Below are 21,170 nucleotides of genomic sequence, written 5' to 3'. Positions count from 1 at the left end.
TTATTTAACAATTGATCAGACCAACTCAGATTAGATTCTAAAATAGTTTTTGACTCATTCGAGACAATAAAACGATCTCTCTATAGTATAATTAGACACTTGTACACATACGAAATTTCTAAATGCTATATCAATATTTGGAAAATTATTATAATTTTTAAATTTAATGTAACTATTTGTTGTCTTTTGATAAATACCGTTTTTTGCAAAATAATCGAGAAAATCGTCATTAATAACACATTTTACTGGGCCAGCCTCCAAAATTAACATATTTTAAATCATATTAGTTGAAATGAAAATTATCTTCTGATTCAACTAGTTCAACTTATAAAAGCCAAGTATTTTTTATTTTATTGTCACTAATCTGAGAATATAAACAATAAAATCTGTAGTTTTATCGTCACTAATTCTTATACAAAAAGTAGAGGAAACTGGGTTTGTCGAAAAAATTAGTTTATATCGATGTTTGATTTAAAAAAATTTGTAGTCTATTACTTTTTAATTTGGAAATATTTTTGTATTGGTCACCACTTAACCGTTTTCTAATTGTATTCTAATTCACAAAATAAAAAGAATATTTAACCAAAAATAAACATAAATTAATAGCGCGCCATAAAGGATCTACCAGGACACTAGTCAAATTATGACAATAAGAGGATGTCATGTATGACATGTTTTTCAAAATAGATTTTAAGATAACAAAAGTCAATTTCTTCCGGTTTAAAAACTCTACAGAGACAGCAATAAGAGAGGTACTGTAAAAGTAATAAATTTGTTTTTTATTAATAATCTCTGCTAGTAATAATGTATAAATTAGAAAATCTTTCTCCATTACAATTAATAAAAAAAGTTGTATTTTCACAGTGTAATCAATTTTGATCAGAAAGAAATAATCACCCCTCTTATAAGCCTCTGCTTATATGTATTATCTTATGGTACTTAATATTTCATAATGCCATGACGTTAGAAAAGCATTTCAAATGCGACCATACATTATTAAAATCAATTTATCATTTTTTTTATTAATTCGTGATAGAAATTAATGGTTTCATAGATATTTAAAGTAATATAAATAACGATTTGATTATTGACAAGAATCAGTAATTAGACTTATTTTGAAATTTAAATTATAAATCGTTTTATTTCAACCAGTCTGGTATAAAAATTTTATATCTGTTAAATACTGCTTAAAATTTGTTAATAATAGAGAAAGATTTTTTGATCATTAAAAATTTTTCGGTATTAAGTGACGTGTCAACTTTAGCTATTAAATTAATTATATTATATTTCTTATATTAGATAGCATATGTATTATTTAATGTATAAATGCATACATGTTTACAAATTTATTTTTATTTTTTATTTTTAGAGACAAATAGTAATAATATACTAATAACGTAGTTTAAAACTGTTTACAAGATATTTTCCCCGCGATCTTATTATATTATATTATAAACACGGATAATTCTGAATATTTTAACTTCGATGCGAAACTAAACCTAACGGTGGTTATAATTTTACTAGGTTTTTTTTTAAATATCTATTGCGACTTTTTCTTAGCTTTCATCGGATCGATTTCGTTCAACGATACGAATAATAATCAAAAATCATATCTAATTAGAGACAATGCTCTAAAAAATTGCAAGAATTGCTTGGTTTCCTATAAATTACCGAAATCCCCCTCATACTATTAAAATCTGTAAATTTCAATATTTTTTTTCTTAAAACTGTTATAAATTTTTGAAAAATTTACAGTCCATAAAAATTTTCAGCTCTCATTGGACCTTTGATTCTTATAAAAGTTTATAATTTAAAAATGTTGAACATTTATCCTTTTTTTTTAGTTCAACTCACATGTTTGAAATCGATATCATAAAGAGAAAATTTTATGAAAATATAAAAAAATGGTTTTGTTTTAAGGCCAGAAACTTATATAATTACTATTAACAGTAAATTTATGAAAAATGCTCAAAATTTTGTTCACTATTCATTTTCCCTAATCACTTATTACATTTTTTGTTTTATATCGTAATAAATCATTTCGTTAGAAATAATAATCTTTTTCTATGTAACTCTTGGTATTCAAATAGATGCATCAATTAAAATATTCAGAACTATATTCCACACAGTTATATCCTATAGTATTTTATATTATATTTCTGAATCCCACACATATTCCGTATCTTGTTTCACCTATTATTTCGTCCGCTGTTGAATAATTAAATTTCATTGTAATCTATATTTTAGCATCGATGCGAAGCTGAGAAGGTATTAATTTTACTATGATGTGTTTTTTTTTTGTGTCTGTTAACATTTTTTCTCAGCTCTCACCGAACGGATTTCTTTCAACGATACGTCAAAAGATCACAAATCGTATCTAGTCGAAGACATTACCCTTAAAAATTGAAAAATTTTCCCTCGTTCCCCGTAAATGGGGGAAACCTCCGAAAAAATTACAAATTTAAAAAAGGCTAATTTTCGAAATTTTTTCAATTTTTTTTACTAAAAACTGCCGTAACTTTTTTAAAAATAAACATATCAATATAATTCTTTTTTTTTTTAGATGCTTGATGTCTTTACCTATCATTTGATATATTTTTTTTGTAAATTTGACCCTTTATCTGCCCACAGGGGGGGATTTAAAATGACAACTTTTTCGCAAAAAATTAACTTTTTCAACTTAACTTTTGAAAATGTTCCGGAAGGTCTGACACTTTTATATATATCTTAAATTAAAGCTAATGTAATATACTTTAATTTGAAAAAAAAAAATTTGACCTCTGGACTTGTCTTCATGGTGAAAACGGCTACCGAATGCTATTTTTGTGTGAAAATTTTCGATTTTATAATTTACATTTTTTACTTTAAAGTGCTATAACTTTTTAAAAAATGTATGGATCAATACAATTTTTTCATGAGAAGTAGTATTTATATACATCTTTCATTGGATATACTTTTTTTTTAAATCAGACTATTTCCCTATATATGGGGGGGCTTCAAATATAAAAAATGCATATAGAAAGTAGAACTTTTTCAACTTAACTTTTGAAAGTGTTCCGGAAGGTCAGACACTTTTATATATATCTTAAATTAAAGCTTATGTAATATACTTTAATTTGAAAAAATAAGTTGGACCTCTGGACTTTCTTCACGACGAAAATCGCTACCAAATGCAATATTCCTGTGAAAATTCTCGATTTTATTTTTTACATTTTTAACTTTATAATGCTATGACATATTTAAAAGTGTATGGATCAACATTATTTTTTTATAAGAAATAATATTTTTTAATAATCCCTTTTTCATTCGACATATTTTATCTTAATTAGGATATTAATAATGAACTAGCAGATCATGTAGCTTTTGTAATTATCCACCAATTTCTTAGAATTAAACACTATCTACTGATTTGCATCGAAGCGTTTCTTATGATAGTGATTTTAATCNTAAAATTTAACACTATCTAAAGATTTGCATCGAAGCGTTTTTTTTTGATAGTGATTTTAATCACTGTCAGATATCATTATACTTATACATATTATACTTATACATTATAACAAGGCTGGGATATTATAGCACTAATGTAATAGGTTTTTAGCGTTTTAATATGCACTTAAAAACACCAAAATAAGCGCTATAAATAGCACTAGAAACAGAAAAATATGCAAATTACAATTTCAATACAACATTTTTTAATAACAATTTTTTTAAAACATAACTATTTAAAACAACTTAAATGTTACAGTTGAATAATTATTTTTATTTTATAGTATATATACAGAATGGGACAGATCTAACTGAGAACTCATATAAATTATGATCTACATTACATTTTATACTTTTTTTTTTAATCAATTTTTGCAATATAGAACTATATTTTATGTTATTTTTCGGAATTACAAAATATATTTAAAAAATTAATTTTTTTATTACAGTTTTTTTTAAGATTTGAAAATAGCCATTTTATAGATAAGTTTTATAGAAAAATTTTGATACCAAAAACTCTTATTTTAATTTAGTAGTTACATTTGTACAGCATTTTGAAATTTGTTAAATTTTGATTTTTTTTACAATTTTCCTATGGTACCAAATGTTAGTCCATATTATGTAAAGTACAGAAGTAAACACTGTTTTATAATATTATTTACTGGTAACAGTATGCGATTTCTTTTCCATAAATATTATTAACACTTAAATAATCATTTGTAATTGACATGAAAAAAAAAGTAGTAGTAAAATTAAGTTATTAAAAAAAATTATAAAAACGTTATGTAAAGAAATTATATTGTAAAAATTGATAACATTTAGTATAAAATGTAATGTAGATCATAAGTTATATGAGTGTCAGTTCAATTTGTTCCACTCTGTATATATATTATTGATGTTGTAATGTATTAATTTTAAATGAATTTATATTATTTAACTAAAGAATTACACTGAATAATATGTTTTCTTATATTTTCATATTTGCATGATCTACGGTTATTTGACAATAGAGTTTTATATGTTGAGAATGATCACTCAACATCGACAGACGTCACGGATGCGTATTTAAAAAATGCTATGGCGTTACAACTTAAATCTTCAGGAAGACCAGATAAATTTTCTGATGTTTATTCACCAGTTAGATCTTTTGATATTTTTATTAATGCCCCGAGACCAAAATTTTTTCCATTATTTTATTGAACTTATTTTGAATAGCGTTTCTTTTTGGATCACTTAGATTTTCCAACGATTTTTAGATATCCTTAACAATTTTGATTGATTCCGATAATGGTACATGATACTGTTGTAATTTTGCAATAGCTAAGGTTAAGGTAGCAAATTTTGACTTAATATACGTCAAGTTATTTTATAATCTAGGTTTTATGATGAAATCTTGGGCGTCTTAAATACTAACAGCATCGTTTTTGTCCAACATGAAAACAATACTGTACATTATCTTAAAATTCTCACCATAATAAATTGCCGCGTTAATCAAACTTTCCCAAAGAGTTATAATTGGCTCTGGTGGTGGTAAGAGTAGATTTGGAGCTTCCGCTTTAAATAAAAGTAAACGACTTGATGTTTTTCTGAATATTTTTTTCACACTTGAAATCATTTTATATAATGCATGAAATTGACATCTTAATCAGAATATAATTAAGAAAGTAGGTGTTGATGTTGCTTTTGGCAAAATATATACATTTTTTACTGGTTCCAACTATGCTACGACCTCAGCACAATTACCTTTCTATGCTATAATTTTTTTAAAATTAACGTATGCCCTAGAAAAATAATACTTCTGTATTATTTATATTGAAGGGTATACGCTCACAAATTAGCATAAACCCTAAAATAAAAAAACAGTTTTTTACCTAAACACCACCGAGTATAATGTTTGCAATAAATAATTAAGTTTAAAAATTAAATAATATACCTTTAATCATTTAAAATGTTTATTTATTTTTATTGTTGGGCTTTAATATAATAAAATAAATTAGTAAAATAATATAAATAAACAAATGACTGTACTGATATAATTAAGACTAGAAGATTAATAAAATTTATTAAAATACAGGGTGATTTTTTTATCATAACCCACTCAATTACTTGCAGAATAATAATAATTTAAACATTTTTTTTCATTATTATCTTTAGTTACACATTATTCTTGAATTTTTAACTATGTAATACTTTTTAAGTTCATCCCTTATGCCTTGGAGGGGGGTCAACTTTGTTTTTTTAAATGGTAACACATATTTTTAATTTAATAAAATGTTTGAGTTTTTAATTTAATAGTAAATGGCATTTGAATTTTTAATATAACTTTATTNAGTTTTTAATTTAATAGTAAATGGAATTTGAATTTTTAATATAACTTAATTCGTTTATTAGATATAATCATTTAAAGTTTCAAATTTTTGANGATATAATCATTTAAAGTTTCAAATTATTGAGTTAATATACATGTATAATACACATGGGATTGTAAATACAAGCAGCTAATTGGATTTTTATGACATTGCTGTCTCAGTCACGGATTGTTTATTATCAATAGATATAATTTCTATATTGTCAGTTAGTGTATTTATATACTCATAACAATGTGTCTTACTACAAATGATAATAACAATGCTGTGTACCTGCTAATATCGATGTTATAAAAAACCAATTAGCTACCTATATTTGTAATCCCTTGTGTATTATACCTGTATATTAATTCAAAAATTTGAAACTTTAAATGATTATATCTAATAAACGAATTAAGTTATATTAAAAATTCAAATGCCATTTACTATTAAATTAAAAACTCAAACATTTTATTAATTTAAAAATATGTGTTACCATTTAAAAAAACAAAGTTGACCCCCTTCCAAGGCATAAGGGATGAACTTAAAATGTAATACATAGTTAAAAATTCAAGAATAATGTGTAACTAAAGATAATGAAAAAAAAAAATGTTTAAATTATTATTATTCTGCAAGTAATTAAGTGGGTTATGATAAAAAAATCACCCTGTATAATCCGTTACAACTTGTAATTAACCAAAAATAATAGTAGAATGAAAAGACAAGAATATAAAAATAGTTATATATTTAATTATTAGTTATACGATTTTTTTTTTATTAATTTAATATCTTTAATTTTTATTAAATAATTTTCATTTTCTCATTAATTGTTTCTCTTATTAATTATTAATAGTTTATTACGCAATAGATTATTGGAGATTCGAAAGCATAGGTTAAATTGTACTACGTATACGATTTACGCTATACGTCATATAGTCCATATAATTACTTACAAAAACGATTCAAGATTTTAAATAATATGATTTAATTACACAAAGTCTATGACTAATCTTACTTGTAAAAGATTCTAAACACTCAATATTTTATTATAAATAATTTATAATCTATAATTATTAATTTTTTTGCGTCTGTTGAATAAGTATTTTTTTTTGAGAGAGTATATTTTATTGAGAGATCGACATCAAATATTTCTTAAATTTTCCTCTGGTCTGGCCAAAACAAGACTCAGAAATATTTATATCTATGTAAAAAATTTATCAAGATGGAATTGTGGTGGCCCAATGTGTCCCGGTGCTAAAATAAAACGCCTTGAAAAGATGCGGCACAATAATCACAAAGATAAAAATTATACACTGCAAATATATTCGTAAGTTTCTCTGCGTTGTCTGCCGGCGCGATGTTAAAACAAAGACATTAGCGACGAGACTAGCTACCCAATAAGAAAAGCTCATAATAAATTTTTATTATTAAATAAAAATCTTAAGTTAGGTTGGATTTATTATAAATCCAAATTAATTAAAAAAACGACCAAGTCCCGGACAGTGAAATCTTGAGTAGATTGTCGTAGATTTCGTGTATTTTAAAATCGCCGAAAGAACTGGTTTAGACGGGGATAAATGGCTTTTTCTTTTTTTTTATAGTCTGAAGGGTTAGCCCGAAAGAGGGAGTGACGGCACCCGTCGGTTCGGTGTCAGTCCGGCTACACAGGAGCGGCAAGGGCCGCTTCGCGAGGTGCAAGGTGCTCATTAGGGCTTCGCAACCATTAGTCGGGCTGACACGACTCCATGTAGGGTGGGGCATGTGTCGGATCCGGGTCCCAAAGGACAAGGGTTTGCACTGCTACAGGTTCCTCGAAAGGGGTCACGTGCAAACGACCTGTAGCGGTCCGGACCGGACCGGCGCGTGCTTCATGTGCAAAGCGGAGGGCCACCGGGCAAGGGACTGTCCCAAGAAGGTGGGAGGGCCGGAGAAGCCTTCATAAGGTATCTCCTGTCCTCCTCACTATTTGTGTGAATTTTTATGCCAGCCCATAGCAAAGTCCTACCCCCACCTCCACGTGGTGCGGCCTGGACAACGGATCCCACTCTGGGGTCCTGCTAACGGGGAGGCCACGTCGTGTTGTGAGTTTTAATGCGACGTTGGGCGCCCTGAAGCAATACCTCACGGTAGTTCCAGGGCGTCCACACCATGTCGACTATGAAAAAAAAAAAGGGTTAGCCCAGCGATCCCTACCATGATCCTGAAAGCTGAGGCTTTCTATTCTAATTGGTTAATTATAATGAGGGCCCTGCGTGTAGGCGTTACTTAATAATCTCTACAATAAGTAGATATTATCCCATAATTAACTGGTTATTTTGTATTTTAAATAAGAGAACCCTGTTTTGGTGATCTTGTATAATCATAATATGTGACATACATGTATAAATGATAACATAATATTATAAGTAATAATATAATATTACAAACTTATCATTTTTGTTTATCAATCATTAATTTTATCACTCGATCAGTAATTTATCGAGTATTACTAGTGATGCAAACAGTGAAAGTTAGGAGGTTAACTCCACCAAAATTATTAGCAATGTTTAAATTTTTTAGTCATGGAAAGCTTACTTTTTTTGCTTATTTAATTTTTCCTAATATTTTATAAATAATAACATTTATTACTATGTTCTTACTACTTAAATTATAGTCTTTGTATTTTCGTTTACTTAATTCGTAATACATATTAATTAGCATAGTCGGAGATGCTGATGTAACAATTCTACTTGTCTGTAGCCCGAATCTACTAACGTTAAACTAATAAAGGGTAGTGTGCTTGAGTTTTTATATCCTTCAGGCAATTTTAAAACTCATTTAAAAAGATAAAGACAATATTTGGGCATACGTAGGGTAGATTCCGATTCTTGGTTTTGATCAAGATCCCCAAATATTAAACAGACTCCTAGCAATAATGATAAAAAAAAACAAGCTAATAACCTCTTGAAATTATTGTCTGGTTGCGCCATTGAGTATCACCTTTGATTTTATACTGATACAAATTATGTGGTTTTTGATTACGAAAATGCATTGTATAAAAAAAAAGTATAATATAAATTATAATAAAATCATACGGCAATGAGAATATATTGTTTGAGAGTATTAAGAATTTTTATTTTTATTAAAATTATAAGTATTTTTTATTATTAATAGACCCTAAAGCGCAGTTTATTTTAACATGATAAAATATAATTATAAAATTGTATTTATTAAGAGTCTTTTATTGTTAAATCAAGAAAGTGTTCTGTCAATACAAATTTTGCTATTTTTTTCAACTTGTGTAGAATAGTTTACTAAAAATAATACATTTTTATGGGTATACTTTAATATTTACTATAAATACTATTTTTTAATTTAAAAATAAATGAATTATGAGGGTGATCGTATATACATAAACCATTGTAACCAAGGAAGTGTCATTAGTTATTCAGAATTTAACACTTAAAATAAAAATGAAGGTGAGTAATATACTTTACCTAAAGTGCTTGATTAAAATCTAAAAGATTATTTTATTTTATTGTAGAATTGGCAAATTATATCTGTTCTATTGATAATATTGTGTTTGATATTTAACGAAGGTAAATTTTATTTTACATTATTTACTTTTATTAAATTTACTAACTATCTATTATAGTTTATGTATATTTATTTAAAGTGATTCATACAGGATTTGATTAATAATAGCTATGAAGCTACCCTCCTAGTTATACAGAGTGACCAATTAAAGTTAAGATATTCGATTTTTTGGAAACTATTGAAAAAAAATTAATTAATTTAAATTGAATTTTCGTAAAGGTAAAGGATGATTGCTACAAAAAAATCAATAATATGTAGTAAAATTAATTTTTTTGTAATCCATTTAAGATTAAAAAACTTATATTTTCTTTGATGGGAATTTCATTTTTGTTATTTTAATGATATGGTAAACGACAATAATTTAAAAAACCCAGCACAGTGGGGTCGCGGCATAGTGGGGACTTTGCATATTTGGTTCCAGTATAGATTTAATCTGACAGTGATTAAAATCACTATCATAAGAAACGCTTCGATGCAAAGCTGTAGATAGTGTTTAATTCTAAAAAAATGATGGATAAAAAAATTACATGCAACATCAACTTCTATTTCCTTAATTATACCCAGATTAGTAATTCTTTTAATTATATATTATATAATTTTTATATTGAATTGTTTTCAAATTATTATTAATTTTGATTTTTAATATGTTAAAAGTAATCATTTTGAACCTACTTTTTTTGTCCTTTAAAGTGAAAGTTTTAATAAAAAAAAAATGAATTAATTACCATAACTTTTAGCTCAAATTACAAGTTTGAAATTGATATTATTAAATAGAAAAAAATGAAATTGTTAAGATTAATATGCAATCAGGAAATTTTATAATTACTTTTGACAGTACATTTATCAGAAAAATTCGATTTTTTTACATTTTTATTGTAATAGATAACTGAAATAGAAATAATATTATCATTTCCTAATAACTTTTGGTGTTTAAAAAGATTCTACAATGGAAATATTTAGAACTTAATTAATTTTAATGATTTACTTTAACTAAATGAACCAAACAAAACAAAGTTGTTAAAAAGATTTACTCAATTGAGCGTATTATAAAATATAATTATAATTGTTAAAATCCATCGTTAAATTCAGGTGAAACTAAAAATCATTTTTTTTTTAATTTATGATTTATATAGCAACATATTACAAAAAAATTTGGCATATTATAGACTGGTAGTAGCACACACAAATAGAGTTAAAAAATTAATAAATTATAAAGTAAAATTATTTACTTTTGTAGTTGAATACTTTTATCATATCAAATCTAATTCGACAATAAATACTTTAAGAATATTANAAAATTATTTACTTTTGTAGTTGAATACTTTTATCATATCAAATTTAATTCGACAATAAATAATTTAAGAATATTAAAAATTAATGATTTTAATTGTTTGTATGGACAAATCTAGTTAAGCTACTTTTTATTTGAATAAGGAATATTTTTTTGATTTTTAAGAGTAATAACTTAAACTAATCATTAACTTAAATATCATAAACTTAAATGAATCATTTGACGTATCGTTGAAAAAAGTAGGTCTAGTGAGGGTTGGCAAAATAAATCGTAGCCACAAAAAGAACCACATTGTAAAATAATATTAGCAATGAAAGGAAATTATCTAAGGTTTCAATATAAATAAATATTATTTCGACACCTTATCTTCTATGTGCAAATGGCTGTCTAAATTAAAAAAAAAATGAAATGTTTGCGATAAAAATCACCTTCTATCGGAATGTTTTTTGTACTTAAAACTCCCATAACTTTTTCAAATATTAACTAATCGAAATAATATTTATTTATATTGAAACCTTAGATAATTTCCTTTCATTGCTAATATTATTTTACAATGTGGTTCTTTTTGTGGCTACGATTTATTTTGCCAACCCTCACTAGACCTACTTTTTTCAACGATACGTCAAATGATTCATTTAAGTTTATGATATTTAAGTTAATGATTAGTTTAAGTTATTACTCTTAAAAATCAAAAAAATATTCCTTATTCAAATAAAAAGTAGCTTAACCAGATTTTTCCATACAAACAGTTAAAATCATTAATTTGTAATATTCTTAAAGTATTTATTGTCGAATTAGATTTGATATGATAAAAGTATTCAACTACAAAAGTAAATAATTTTACTTTATAATTTATTAATTTTTTAACTCTATTTGTGTGTGCTACTACCAGTCTATAATATGCCAAATTTTATGACTAGAGAATATAGAATAATGAACTAACATATAACATGGAGTATAGGTGTAATGTCAATTGTGGATAAGATGAGAGAAAATAGACATAGAGGAAAGAGGAATCAAAAGCTGTAAGAACAATTATGGAATTAAATGATGAAGGAAAATGTAATAACTAAAAATAAAATTGATGGGGATGGTATTAATAAAGAAGATTGATAATGGCATCATTCGTAAATACATAATAAATAAAAGTACTTTGTTTCTAGTTATTACTTGATAAGTGTAGTGTGTACTAGTCTTAGAAAAAGTAGCTTAGGTTTATCAGATGTTAAATAAGGAAAATAATATATTACATGAGCATATATTATAAATGATTAAATAATTATTTTAACAAGAATTCAGACGAGGATCACGTAAACAAATTTAAATGATTAAACGCCTCAGCGGCGTCGGTATGTTATTGCTAAGCGTAGGTGAGATGTATGGATTTAATTAAATTATATAAAAAAATATTACAAAAATGAATTAGAGGAGGACTAAAAAAGAGATGGATAAATGTTATTAAATGCGATATCAGGACGGCTGATGACAGCGTAGATGATGTGGGAGATCATGTCAAGTGGAAGTTAAGGATAAGGAAGGTCGAACCCAAATAATTGGAATTAAGGCGTAGAAAAAGAACAACACAATTAGTCGAAAAAAATGCATGATTATATAATAGTAAAAAAAAAACATACTTCTAACCCTAAAAACATAAATTATAATTAATATGTCTACGCCTTAATTAGATATATTTTAAAGTTATATATATAAAGTTTTAATACAACACAAGTTGATTAATATTTTTGCTCATTTAGCAATTCATCATAAAAGTTCGGATGACGAACAGACATGCCAATATGAGGAAGGTACAAGAAAAGCTGCAGAAAATGAAAACTTGGAATTGTTCAAATATGCACATAAAAATGAATATCCGTGGGATGAAAGCACAACAGAAACAGCTGCTTCTAGTGGTAATTTAGAATACTTAAAATATGCTTATGAAAATGGCTGCCACTGGGATAGTCATACAACGACTGCAGCTGCCAAAAGAGGAGATTTAAGTATTTTAAAATATGCACATGAAAAGGAATGTCCATGGGATGAAAGCACAACAGAAGCAGCTGCTTCTAGTGGTAATTTAAAATGCTTAAAATATGCTTTTGAAAATGGCTGTAAATGGGATGAACGTACAACCACTGCTGCTGCCAAAATAGGTGATTTAAAAATGTTAAAATATGCACATAAAAATGAATGTCCATGGGATGAAAGCACAACAGAAGCAGCTGCTTCTGGTGGTAATTTCGAATGCTTGAAATATGCTTTTGAAAATGGCTGTAAATGGGATAGTCGTACAACAACTGCGGCTGCCAAAATAGGTGATTTAAAAATGTTAAAATATGCACATGAAAATAAATGTCCATGGAATGAAAGGACAACAGAAGCAGCTGCTTCTAGTGGTAATTTAAAATGCTTAAAATATGCTTTTGAAAATGGCTGTAAATGGAATACACGTACAACCACTGCAGCTGCCAAAATAGGTGATTTAAGTATTTTAAAATATGCACATGAAAAGGAATGTCCATGGAATGAAAGGACAACAGAAGCAGCTGCTTCTGGTGGTAATTTCGAATGCTTGAAATATGCTTTTGAAAATGGTTGTAAATGGGATAAACGTACAACTACAGCAGCTGCCAAAAGAGGAGATTTAAGTATTTTAAAATATGCATATGAAAAGGAATGTCCATGGAATGAAAGGACAACAGAAGCTGCTGCTTCTGGTGGTAATTTAGAATGCTTAAAATATGCTTTTGAAAATGGCTGTCAATGGGATACACGTACAACTACAGCAGCTGCCAAAAGAGGAGATTTAAGTATTTTAAAATATGCACATGAAAAGGAATGTCCATGGAATGAAAGGACAACAGAAGCAGCTGCTTCTGGTGGTAATTTCGAATGCTTGAAATATGCTTTTGAAAATGGCTGTCAATGGGATGAACGTACAACCACTGCCGCTGCCAAAATAGGTGATTTAAAAATGTTAAAATATGCACATGAAAATGAATGTCCATGGGATGAAAGTACAACAGAAGCAGCTTCTTCTAGTGGTAAATTAGAATGCTTAAAATATACATTTGAAAATGGCTGTAAATGGGATAGTCGTACAACAACTGCGGCTGCCAAAATAGGTGATTTAAAAATGTTAAAATATGCACATGAAAATAAATGTCCATGGAATGAAAGGACAACAGAAGCAGCTGCTTCTAGTGGTAATTTAGAATGCTTAAAATATGCTTTTGAAAATGGCTGTAAATGGAATACACGTACAACCACTGCAGCTGCCAAAATAGGTGATTTAAGTATTTTAAAATATGCACATGAAAAGGAATGTCCATGGAATGAAAGGACAACAGAAGCAGCTGCTTCTGGTGGTAATTTCGAATGCTTGAAATATGCTTTTGAAAATGGCTGTCAATGGGATAAACGTACAACCACTGCCGCTGCCAAAATAGGTGATTTAAAAATGTTAAAATATGCACATGAAAATGAATGTCCATGGGATGAAAGTACAACAGAAGCAGCTTCTTCTAGTGGTAAATTAGAATGCTTAAAATATACATTTGAAAATGGCTGTAAATGGGATGAACGTACAACCACTGCTGCTGCCAAAATAGGTGATTTAAAAATGTTAAAATATGCACATAAAAATGAATGTCCATGGGATGAAAGCACAACAGAAGCAGCTGCTTCTGGTGGTAATTTCGAATGCTTGAAATATGCTTTTGAAAATGGCTGTAAATGGGATAGTCGTACAACAACTGCGGCTGCCAAAATAGGTGATTTAAAAATGTTAAAATATGCACATGAAAATAAATGTCCATGGAATGAAAGGACAACAGAAGCAGCTGCTTCTAGTGGTAATTTAAAATGCTTAAAATATGCTTTTGAAAATGGCTGTAAATGGAATGAACGTACAACCACTGCTGCTGCCAAAATAGGTGATTTAAAAATGTTAAAATATGCACATAAAAATGAATGTCCATGGGATGAAAGCACAACAGAAGCAGCTGCTTCTGGTGGTAATTTCGAATGCTTGAAATATGCTTTTGAAAATGGCTGTAAATGGGATAGTCGTACAACAACTGCGGCTGCCAAAATAGGTGATTTAAAAATGTTAAAATATGCACATGAAAATAAATGTCCATGGAATGAAAGGACAACAGAAGCAGCTGCTTCTAGTGGTAATTTAGAATGCTTAAAATATGCTTTTGAAAATGGCTGTAAATGGAATACACGTACAACCACTGCAGCTGCCAAAATAGGTGATTTAAGTATTTTAAAATATGCACATGAAAAGGAATGTCCATGGAATGAAAGGACAACAGAAGCAGCTGCTTCTGGTGGTAATTTCGAATGCTTGAAATATGCTTTTGAAAATGGCTGTAAATGGGATAAACGTACAACCACTGCCGCTGCCAAAATAGGTGATTTAAAAATGTTAAAATATGCACATAAAAATGAATGTCCATGGGATGAAAGTACAACAGAAGCAGCTGCTTCTAGTGGAGATTTAGCATGCTTAAAATATGCTTTTGAAAATGGCTGTAAATGGGATGAACGTACAACCACTGCGGCTGCTATAATAGGTAATTTATGTATATTAAAATATGCACATGAAAATGAATGTTCATGGGATGAATACACAACAGAAGCTGCGGTAGATAATGGTAATTTAGAATGCTTAAAATATGCTCATGAAAATGGCTGTAAATTTAATCAAATTAGTATTGCAAGAAATGCTATATATAGGGATAATCTCGAAATATTAAAATATGCTCACGTAAATGGATATGAATTCGATGAAGACATAATTAATGTAGTTGGCTCTTCATGTAGTCGTCATATTATTAAATATGTCTTTGAAAATGGATATGCATGCAATATAAGTACAACTTATATGACTGTAAAATATGGTAATCTTCAAAATTTAAGATATTTACATGAAAATAGATGTCCGTGGGATGAAAGCATAACAAAAATTGCTGCCATTAAAGGCAATTTTGAATGTTTAAAATATGCTTATGAAAATGGATGTCCGTGGGATGAAAGCACAACAGAAGCAGCTGCTTCTAATGATCATTTCGAATGCTTGAAATATGCTTTTGAAAATGGCTGTAAATGGGATAGTCGTACAACAACTGCGGCTGCCAAAAGAGGTGATTTAAAAATGTTAAAATATGCACATGAAAATGAATGTTCATGGGATGAAAGCACATCAGAAGCAGCTGCTTCTAATGGTCATTTCGAATGCTTGAAATATGCTTTTGAAAATGGCTGTAAATGGGATAGTCGTACAACAACTGCGGCTGCCAAAAGAGGTGATTTAAAAATGTTAAAATATGCACATGAAAATGAATGTTCATGGGATGAAAGCACAACAGAAGCAGCTGCTTCTAATGGTCATTTCGAATGCTTGAAATATGCTTTTGAAAATGGCTGTAAATGGGATAGTCGTACAACAACTGCGGCTGCCAAAAGAGGTGATTTAAAAATGTTAAAATATGCACATGAAAATGAATGTTCATGGGATGAAAGCACAACAGAAGCAGCTGCTTCTAATGATCATTTCGAATGCTTGAAATATGCTTTTGAAAATGGCTGTAAATGGGATAGTCGTACAACAACTGCGGCTGCCAAAAGAGGTGATTTAAAAATGTTAAAATATGCACATGAAAATGAATGTTCATGGGATGAAAGCACAACAGAAGCAGCTGCTTCTAATGATCATTTCGAATGCTTGAAATATGCTTTTGAAAATGGCTGTAAATGGGATAGTCGTACAACAACTGCGGCTGCCAAAAGAGGTGATTTAAAAATGTTAAAATATGCACATGAAAATGAATGTTCATGGGATGAAAGCACAACAGAAGCAGCTGCTTCTAATGATCATTTCGAATGCTTGAAATATGCTTTTGAAAATGGCTGTAAATGGAATCAAAATATCATGAGAAGTGCAATTATAAAGGGTAATCTAGACGTAATAAAATATGTTTACGAAAATGGATGTTTGTGGTGTGAAGGAACTCTGCGTGAAGCTGCTGCAAAAGGTAATATGGAATTTTTAAAATATGCTCATCAAAATGGTTGCAAATGGGATGAAGGTACAACTCGAGCTGCTGCAACAAGTGGTTGTTTCAACTGTTTAAAGTATGCATACGAAAATGGATGTGTTTGGGATGAAGGCACTACTCGAGCTGCTGCCGCAAGTGGTTGTTTAGAGTGTTTGGTATATGCTCATGATAAGGAATGTAATTGGGATAAAGATACAATAGTTGTAGCAGCTGTGCATGGTAAGTTAGATTGCTTAAAATATGCCCGTAAACATGGATGTGATTGGGTTGAAGGTATGATAAGAGGGGCAGCAGCAAATGGACATTTAAATTGCCTAAAATTTGCGCATGAAAATGGGTGTCCCTGGGAGGAAGGTACAACAAGGGAAGCTGCTGCGAGTAGTTATATTAAATGTTTAATATTTGCACATGAAAATGGATGTAAATGGGATGAAGGAACTAAAAGTGGAGCTGCCGCAAATGGTCATTTAGACTGCTTAAAATATGCTCATGAAAATGGTTGTGAGTGGGACGAAGGCACAACAAGACTTGCTGCTTCATATGGTGAATTATATTGCTTAAAATATGCACACGAAAATAATTGTCCATGGAGTAGCGGTACCTTTTCTGAAGCTATACGAAAAGGTTACATTAAAATAATTAGATATGTTACTAAAAATGGATGTCCTAATTAATATTCTAATGAAATATTTGTAACTTTTATCATATTCATTTATGTCAATTATATTATTTAAAATAAATTAACAGGAACCAATAATTAATATATACATTGTACAATATATACTTTTTTTGATTGAACTTTTTTTACGTTCGATGCGAAACTGAGATGGCATTAATTTTACTATGATGTGTTTTTTAATTATTTATTTTTTTTCTTTTTGTACCTGTTACCACTTTTTCTCAGCTCTCATTGAATCAATTTCTTACAACGATACGTCAAAAGATCACAAATCGTATCGAATTGAAGATATTACCCTCAAAAATTGAAAATTTTGCCCTTGTTCCCCGTAAATAGTGAAAGTCCCCCAAAAAATTGCGATATTTAGAATCGGTAAATTTCGACATTTATTAATTTTTCTTTTTCTTTAAAATTACCTTAACTTATTGAAAAATGAACAAATCAAAATAATTATTATTTATATTGAAACCTTAGATATTTTCCTTTCATTTGATATAATTTTTTTTTAAATCTGACCCTTTACTTGCTCACAGGGGGGGGGTTCGAAATAGTAACTTCTGGACATAAATTTAACTTTTTGAACTAGTGTTTTGAAAATGTTCCGGAATTACTCTGAGCTTCAAACATATGTTAAAATAGAGCTAATGTTATGTATTAGAAGTTAAAAAAAAAATTAGTCCCGACGAATTATTTTCTATGTGCAAATACTTCCTGTAATTAAAAAACATGCTATTCTTGTGTTGTTATTGTATTTTAATTTATTTTAAAATACCTTAAAAAGGGGGTAAACTGATTTTCATCAATATTATATAAATCTAATTGAGATAGAATATAAAGTTAAACTTATTTCAATTTTTTTTCTTTTCTTTTTAATTTCTTAAAATTAAACACTATCTATAGATTTGCATCGAAGCGTTTCTTATGATAGTGATTTTAATTACTGTCAGATATCATCTATACTTTGTGGCGACTAACGTCGTAATAAAAAGAAGAAAGAAATCAAAACAGCAATGGTTCGTTCTATAGGTGGCGTAAAGCCGTTTAATGAAAGAAAAATCAAAAGTAACAATAATACTAATTATTGAACAGTCACACTGAGATGATTTTGTAGATAGCTGTATAAATGATCGAAACTGTGGTGGCGGTTCGGTTGGATTGACGAACGGACGGACAAGCGATATAGGTGTCACGAAGATGACTGGCTCGACGTATTATTTGATGTTTATCGTGAATGTATATTAGTGTGGTCCTTATTTTTCGACTTAGGAAATTCCTTGGTCTCACCCCCCAAATTTGTTTATATACATGAAAAAACGAACCAAAAAAATTTCACGTCAATCAGACAAGTTTAACCCGTGCCTACTCGGGGTTGAAAATTGAACAATAGGGGTAGTTTTCTAGTGTTTTGTACTTTCGGAAATGAGCGATCATAGAAAAAAAATTATAGAATATAAATTGTTGACAATGTTGACAAAATACTAAAATTCTAAACAGTGTTTAGTCAAGTTCAAACATAATAAACCGAAATTTTTGCGTCGATACATCACAATAGACGAAACATGGATCCATCTCTTCACTCCAAAATCAAAACGATCGTCATTTGAGTGGACAGCAGCCGATGAACCTCGTCCAAAGCGCCCAAAAGCACAACAGTCAGCTGGTAAGGTAATGGCCTCAGTATTATGGGATAAGTAAGGTATAATATTCATCGACTACCTTGAGAAGGGAAATACCATTAACAGTCAATATTATACAGCGTTATTGGAGCGTTTAAAGCACGAAATTACAAATAAACGACCGCATATGGCAAAAAAAAAAAATTTTTTTATCAAGACAATGCACCGTGTCACAAATAAAAAAAACACAATGGCAAAACTACGTGAATTAAAAATCGAATTGTTCCCTCATCCATCATATTCTCTTGATTTAGCTCCCTGCGAGTACTGGCTATTTGCAGATTTAAAAAACATCCTACCGGCAAGAAATTTCGCTCGAAGAGGTTATCTGTGAAACTGAGGCCTATTTTGAGGCAAAAGATAAATCATTCTACAAGACGGTATTCAAATGTTAGAGCAGCACTGAAATGATTGTGTTGCTCTTGATGGAGATTATGTTGAAGAATAAAGTCAATTTTTAATGAAAAACCCGTGTTTTCTTTGTTAGGCCCGGGACTTTTCAGCCCATGTGTTATACAGTATATTACAATTTATTTTATAATTTTTTGTGATTTATTTTTGTATATATTATAATCAGTCACCCCAGTATACATAAATGTTGTTACAACTGATTGATGTATCGAATTATTCAATATTTTTTTTTTCACTCTACAGCTTATAACAGAGTACCACAGAATTTTAACCAATGATGAAAATCAAAAACAATATTTATTACAAATTGTCAAGGATTATAAAAATAAATATCCCGACACCAAAAAATCAACTTTATTATGATGTAAAAAATTTTGAAACTGAAAAAAATAATTAGCATAAATTATATATTTGTAACATCAGCAATTTTTTTTCAACTGTGTATTTTTAATTTTTTTTGGGGGGGGGGAATGCTTAGCCTACACCACAGTTTTTGTGCTGAATTTATTAATAATTCAATAATAAACGATTTTTGTATAAAAGATGTATTCGTATCTCTAAATGTTTGTTAAATATAATGTAGTGTTCGTAAATATTCCAATTTCGGTAAATCGATAAAATATAGTATAATTTAAAATTTTGCTCGAAAAGTAATGAGTTAAAAAAAATGTGTAAGAATTAAACTTATTGTCCATAAAATTGTCAACAATTTATATTCTATAATTTTTTTTCTATGATCGATCATTTCCGAAAGTACAAAACACTAGAAAACTACCCCTATTGTTCAATTTTCAACCCCGAGTAGGCACGGGTTAAACTTGTCTGATTGACGTGAAATTTTTTTGGTTCGTTTTTTCATGTATATAAACAAATTTGGGGGGTGAGACCAAAGAATTTCTAAAAGAAATTTTTTCATAATCTATAACTAAGAACCACTCTAATGTATATATTATCTCTTTAACTGTAATTGTGAATATATGTGTATTTCATTATTGCATTATTCAGTTAATCCAAACCATTTATACCAAAACGTAAGATAATATTATATTTTTAAATATCAATTACTGAACATAATTCTCTTTTCTCAGCAATATAATTTTTTCTGTTGAATTTATTTCTATTGTATTATATATAGTTTATTTTTATGTCTGTCCATAAAAAATCTCTGCCTCACTAGATCAATTTTGTTGATCTATTCGACAAAAGAATTTATTTTAATTTAGTTGAACCAATCGTTGCCATAATTTTGAAAAAATTAACACAAATTTAAATATTTAAAAAATATCTTGAAATTAAGAACCGTCAAAGATATTAATATTTTAATTTGTCAATTTGAAAAAAACAAGATAGATTTATCATATACAAAAACAATATACCATAGGCAATATGTTATAGTAATATAATATTTTTTTATTCGTCTTTTTTTTGTATGTTTTTTATAAAAATTTAATAAAAACCCAAGTAAAGGAAAGATTTTAATAACTGTATATGCCTAAAAACTATTAAGCTATATCAAATTTAAGCTTTTAAAAAAAACTACATTATTAAAAAATAAAAATTGTATCAAAGATAGTACCACTATGTAAAATCGGCCGTCAAAGTAAAAAAATTGCCTTATTTTTTATTTTTGATTATGTA

The 21,170-nt window shown here is 28.5% G+C and overlaps 1 protein-coding gene across 19 annotated transcripts; it reads left to right on the top strand.

Moving 5' to 3' along the window:
- Window positions 1–9,161: 9,161 nt before the first annotated feature.
- Window positions 9,162–17,549, top strand: LOC126898672 (uncharacterized). 19 transcript variants are annotated; one of them, XM_050672951.1, is made up of 7 exons: window positions 9,162–9,289; window positions 9,355–9,409; window positions 12,453–12,851; window positions 13,662–13,985; window positions 14,148–14,633; window positions 14,796–14,957; window positions 15,120–17,549. In XM_050672951.1, the coding sequence occupies exons 1-7, from the start codon at window positions 9,284–9,286 to the stop codon at window positions 17,438–17,440; spliced, it is 3,753 nt and encodes a 1,250-aa protein (XP_050528908.1). In that variant the 5' UTR covers window positions 9,162–9,283; the 3' UTR covers window positions 17,441–17,549. The 19 variants fall into 19 exon arrangements, with proteins under 19 accessions (XP_050528908.1, XP_050528904.1, XP_050528892.1 ...); XM_050672947.1 differs by having other exon boundaries at window positions 12,453–13,013; XM_050672935.1 differs by having other exon boundaries at window positions 12,453–13,985; window positions 14,148–14,309; window positions 14,472–14,633.
- The last annotated feature ends 3,621 nt before the right edge of the window (window positions 17,550–21,170 follow it).

This window comes from Daktulosphaira vitifoliae, unplaced genomic scaffold (assembly GCF_025091365.1).
Source record: "Daktulosphaira vitifoliae isolate Bord-2020 unplaced genomic scaffold, ASM2509136v1 Scaffold_2, whole genome shotgun sequence".
NCBI lineage: Eukaryota > Metazoa > Arthropoda > Insecta > Hemiptera > Phylloxeridae > Daktulosphaira > Daktulosphaira vitifoliae.
This window is presented reverse-complemented; position numbering and strand designations above follow the sequence as displayed.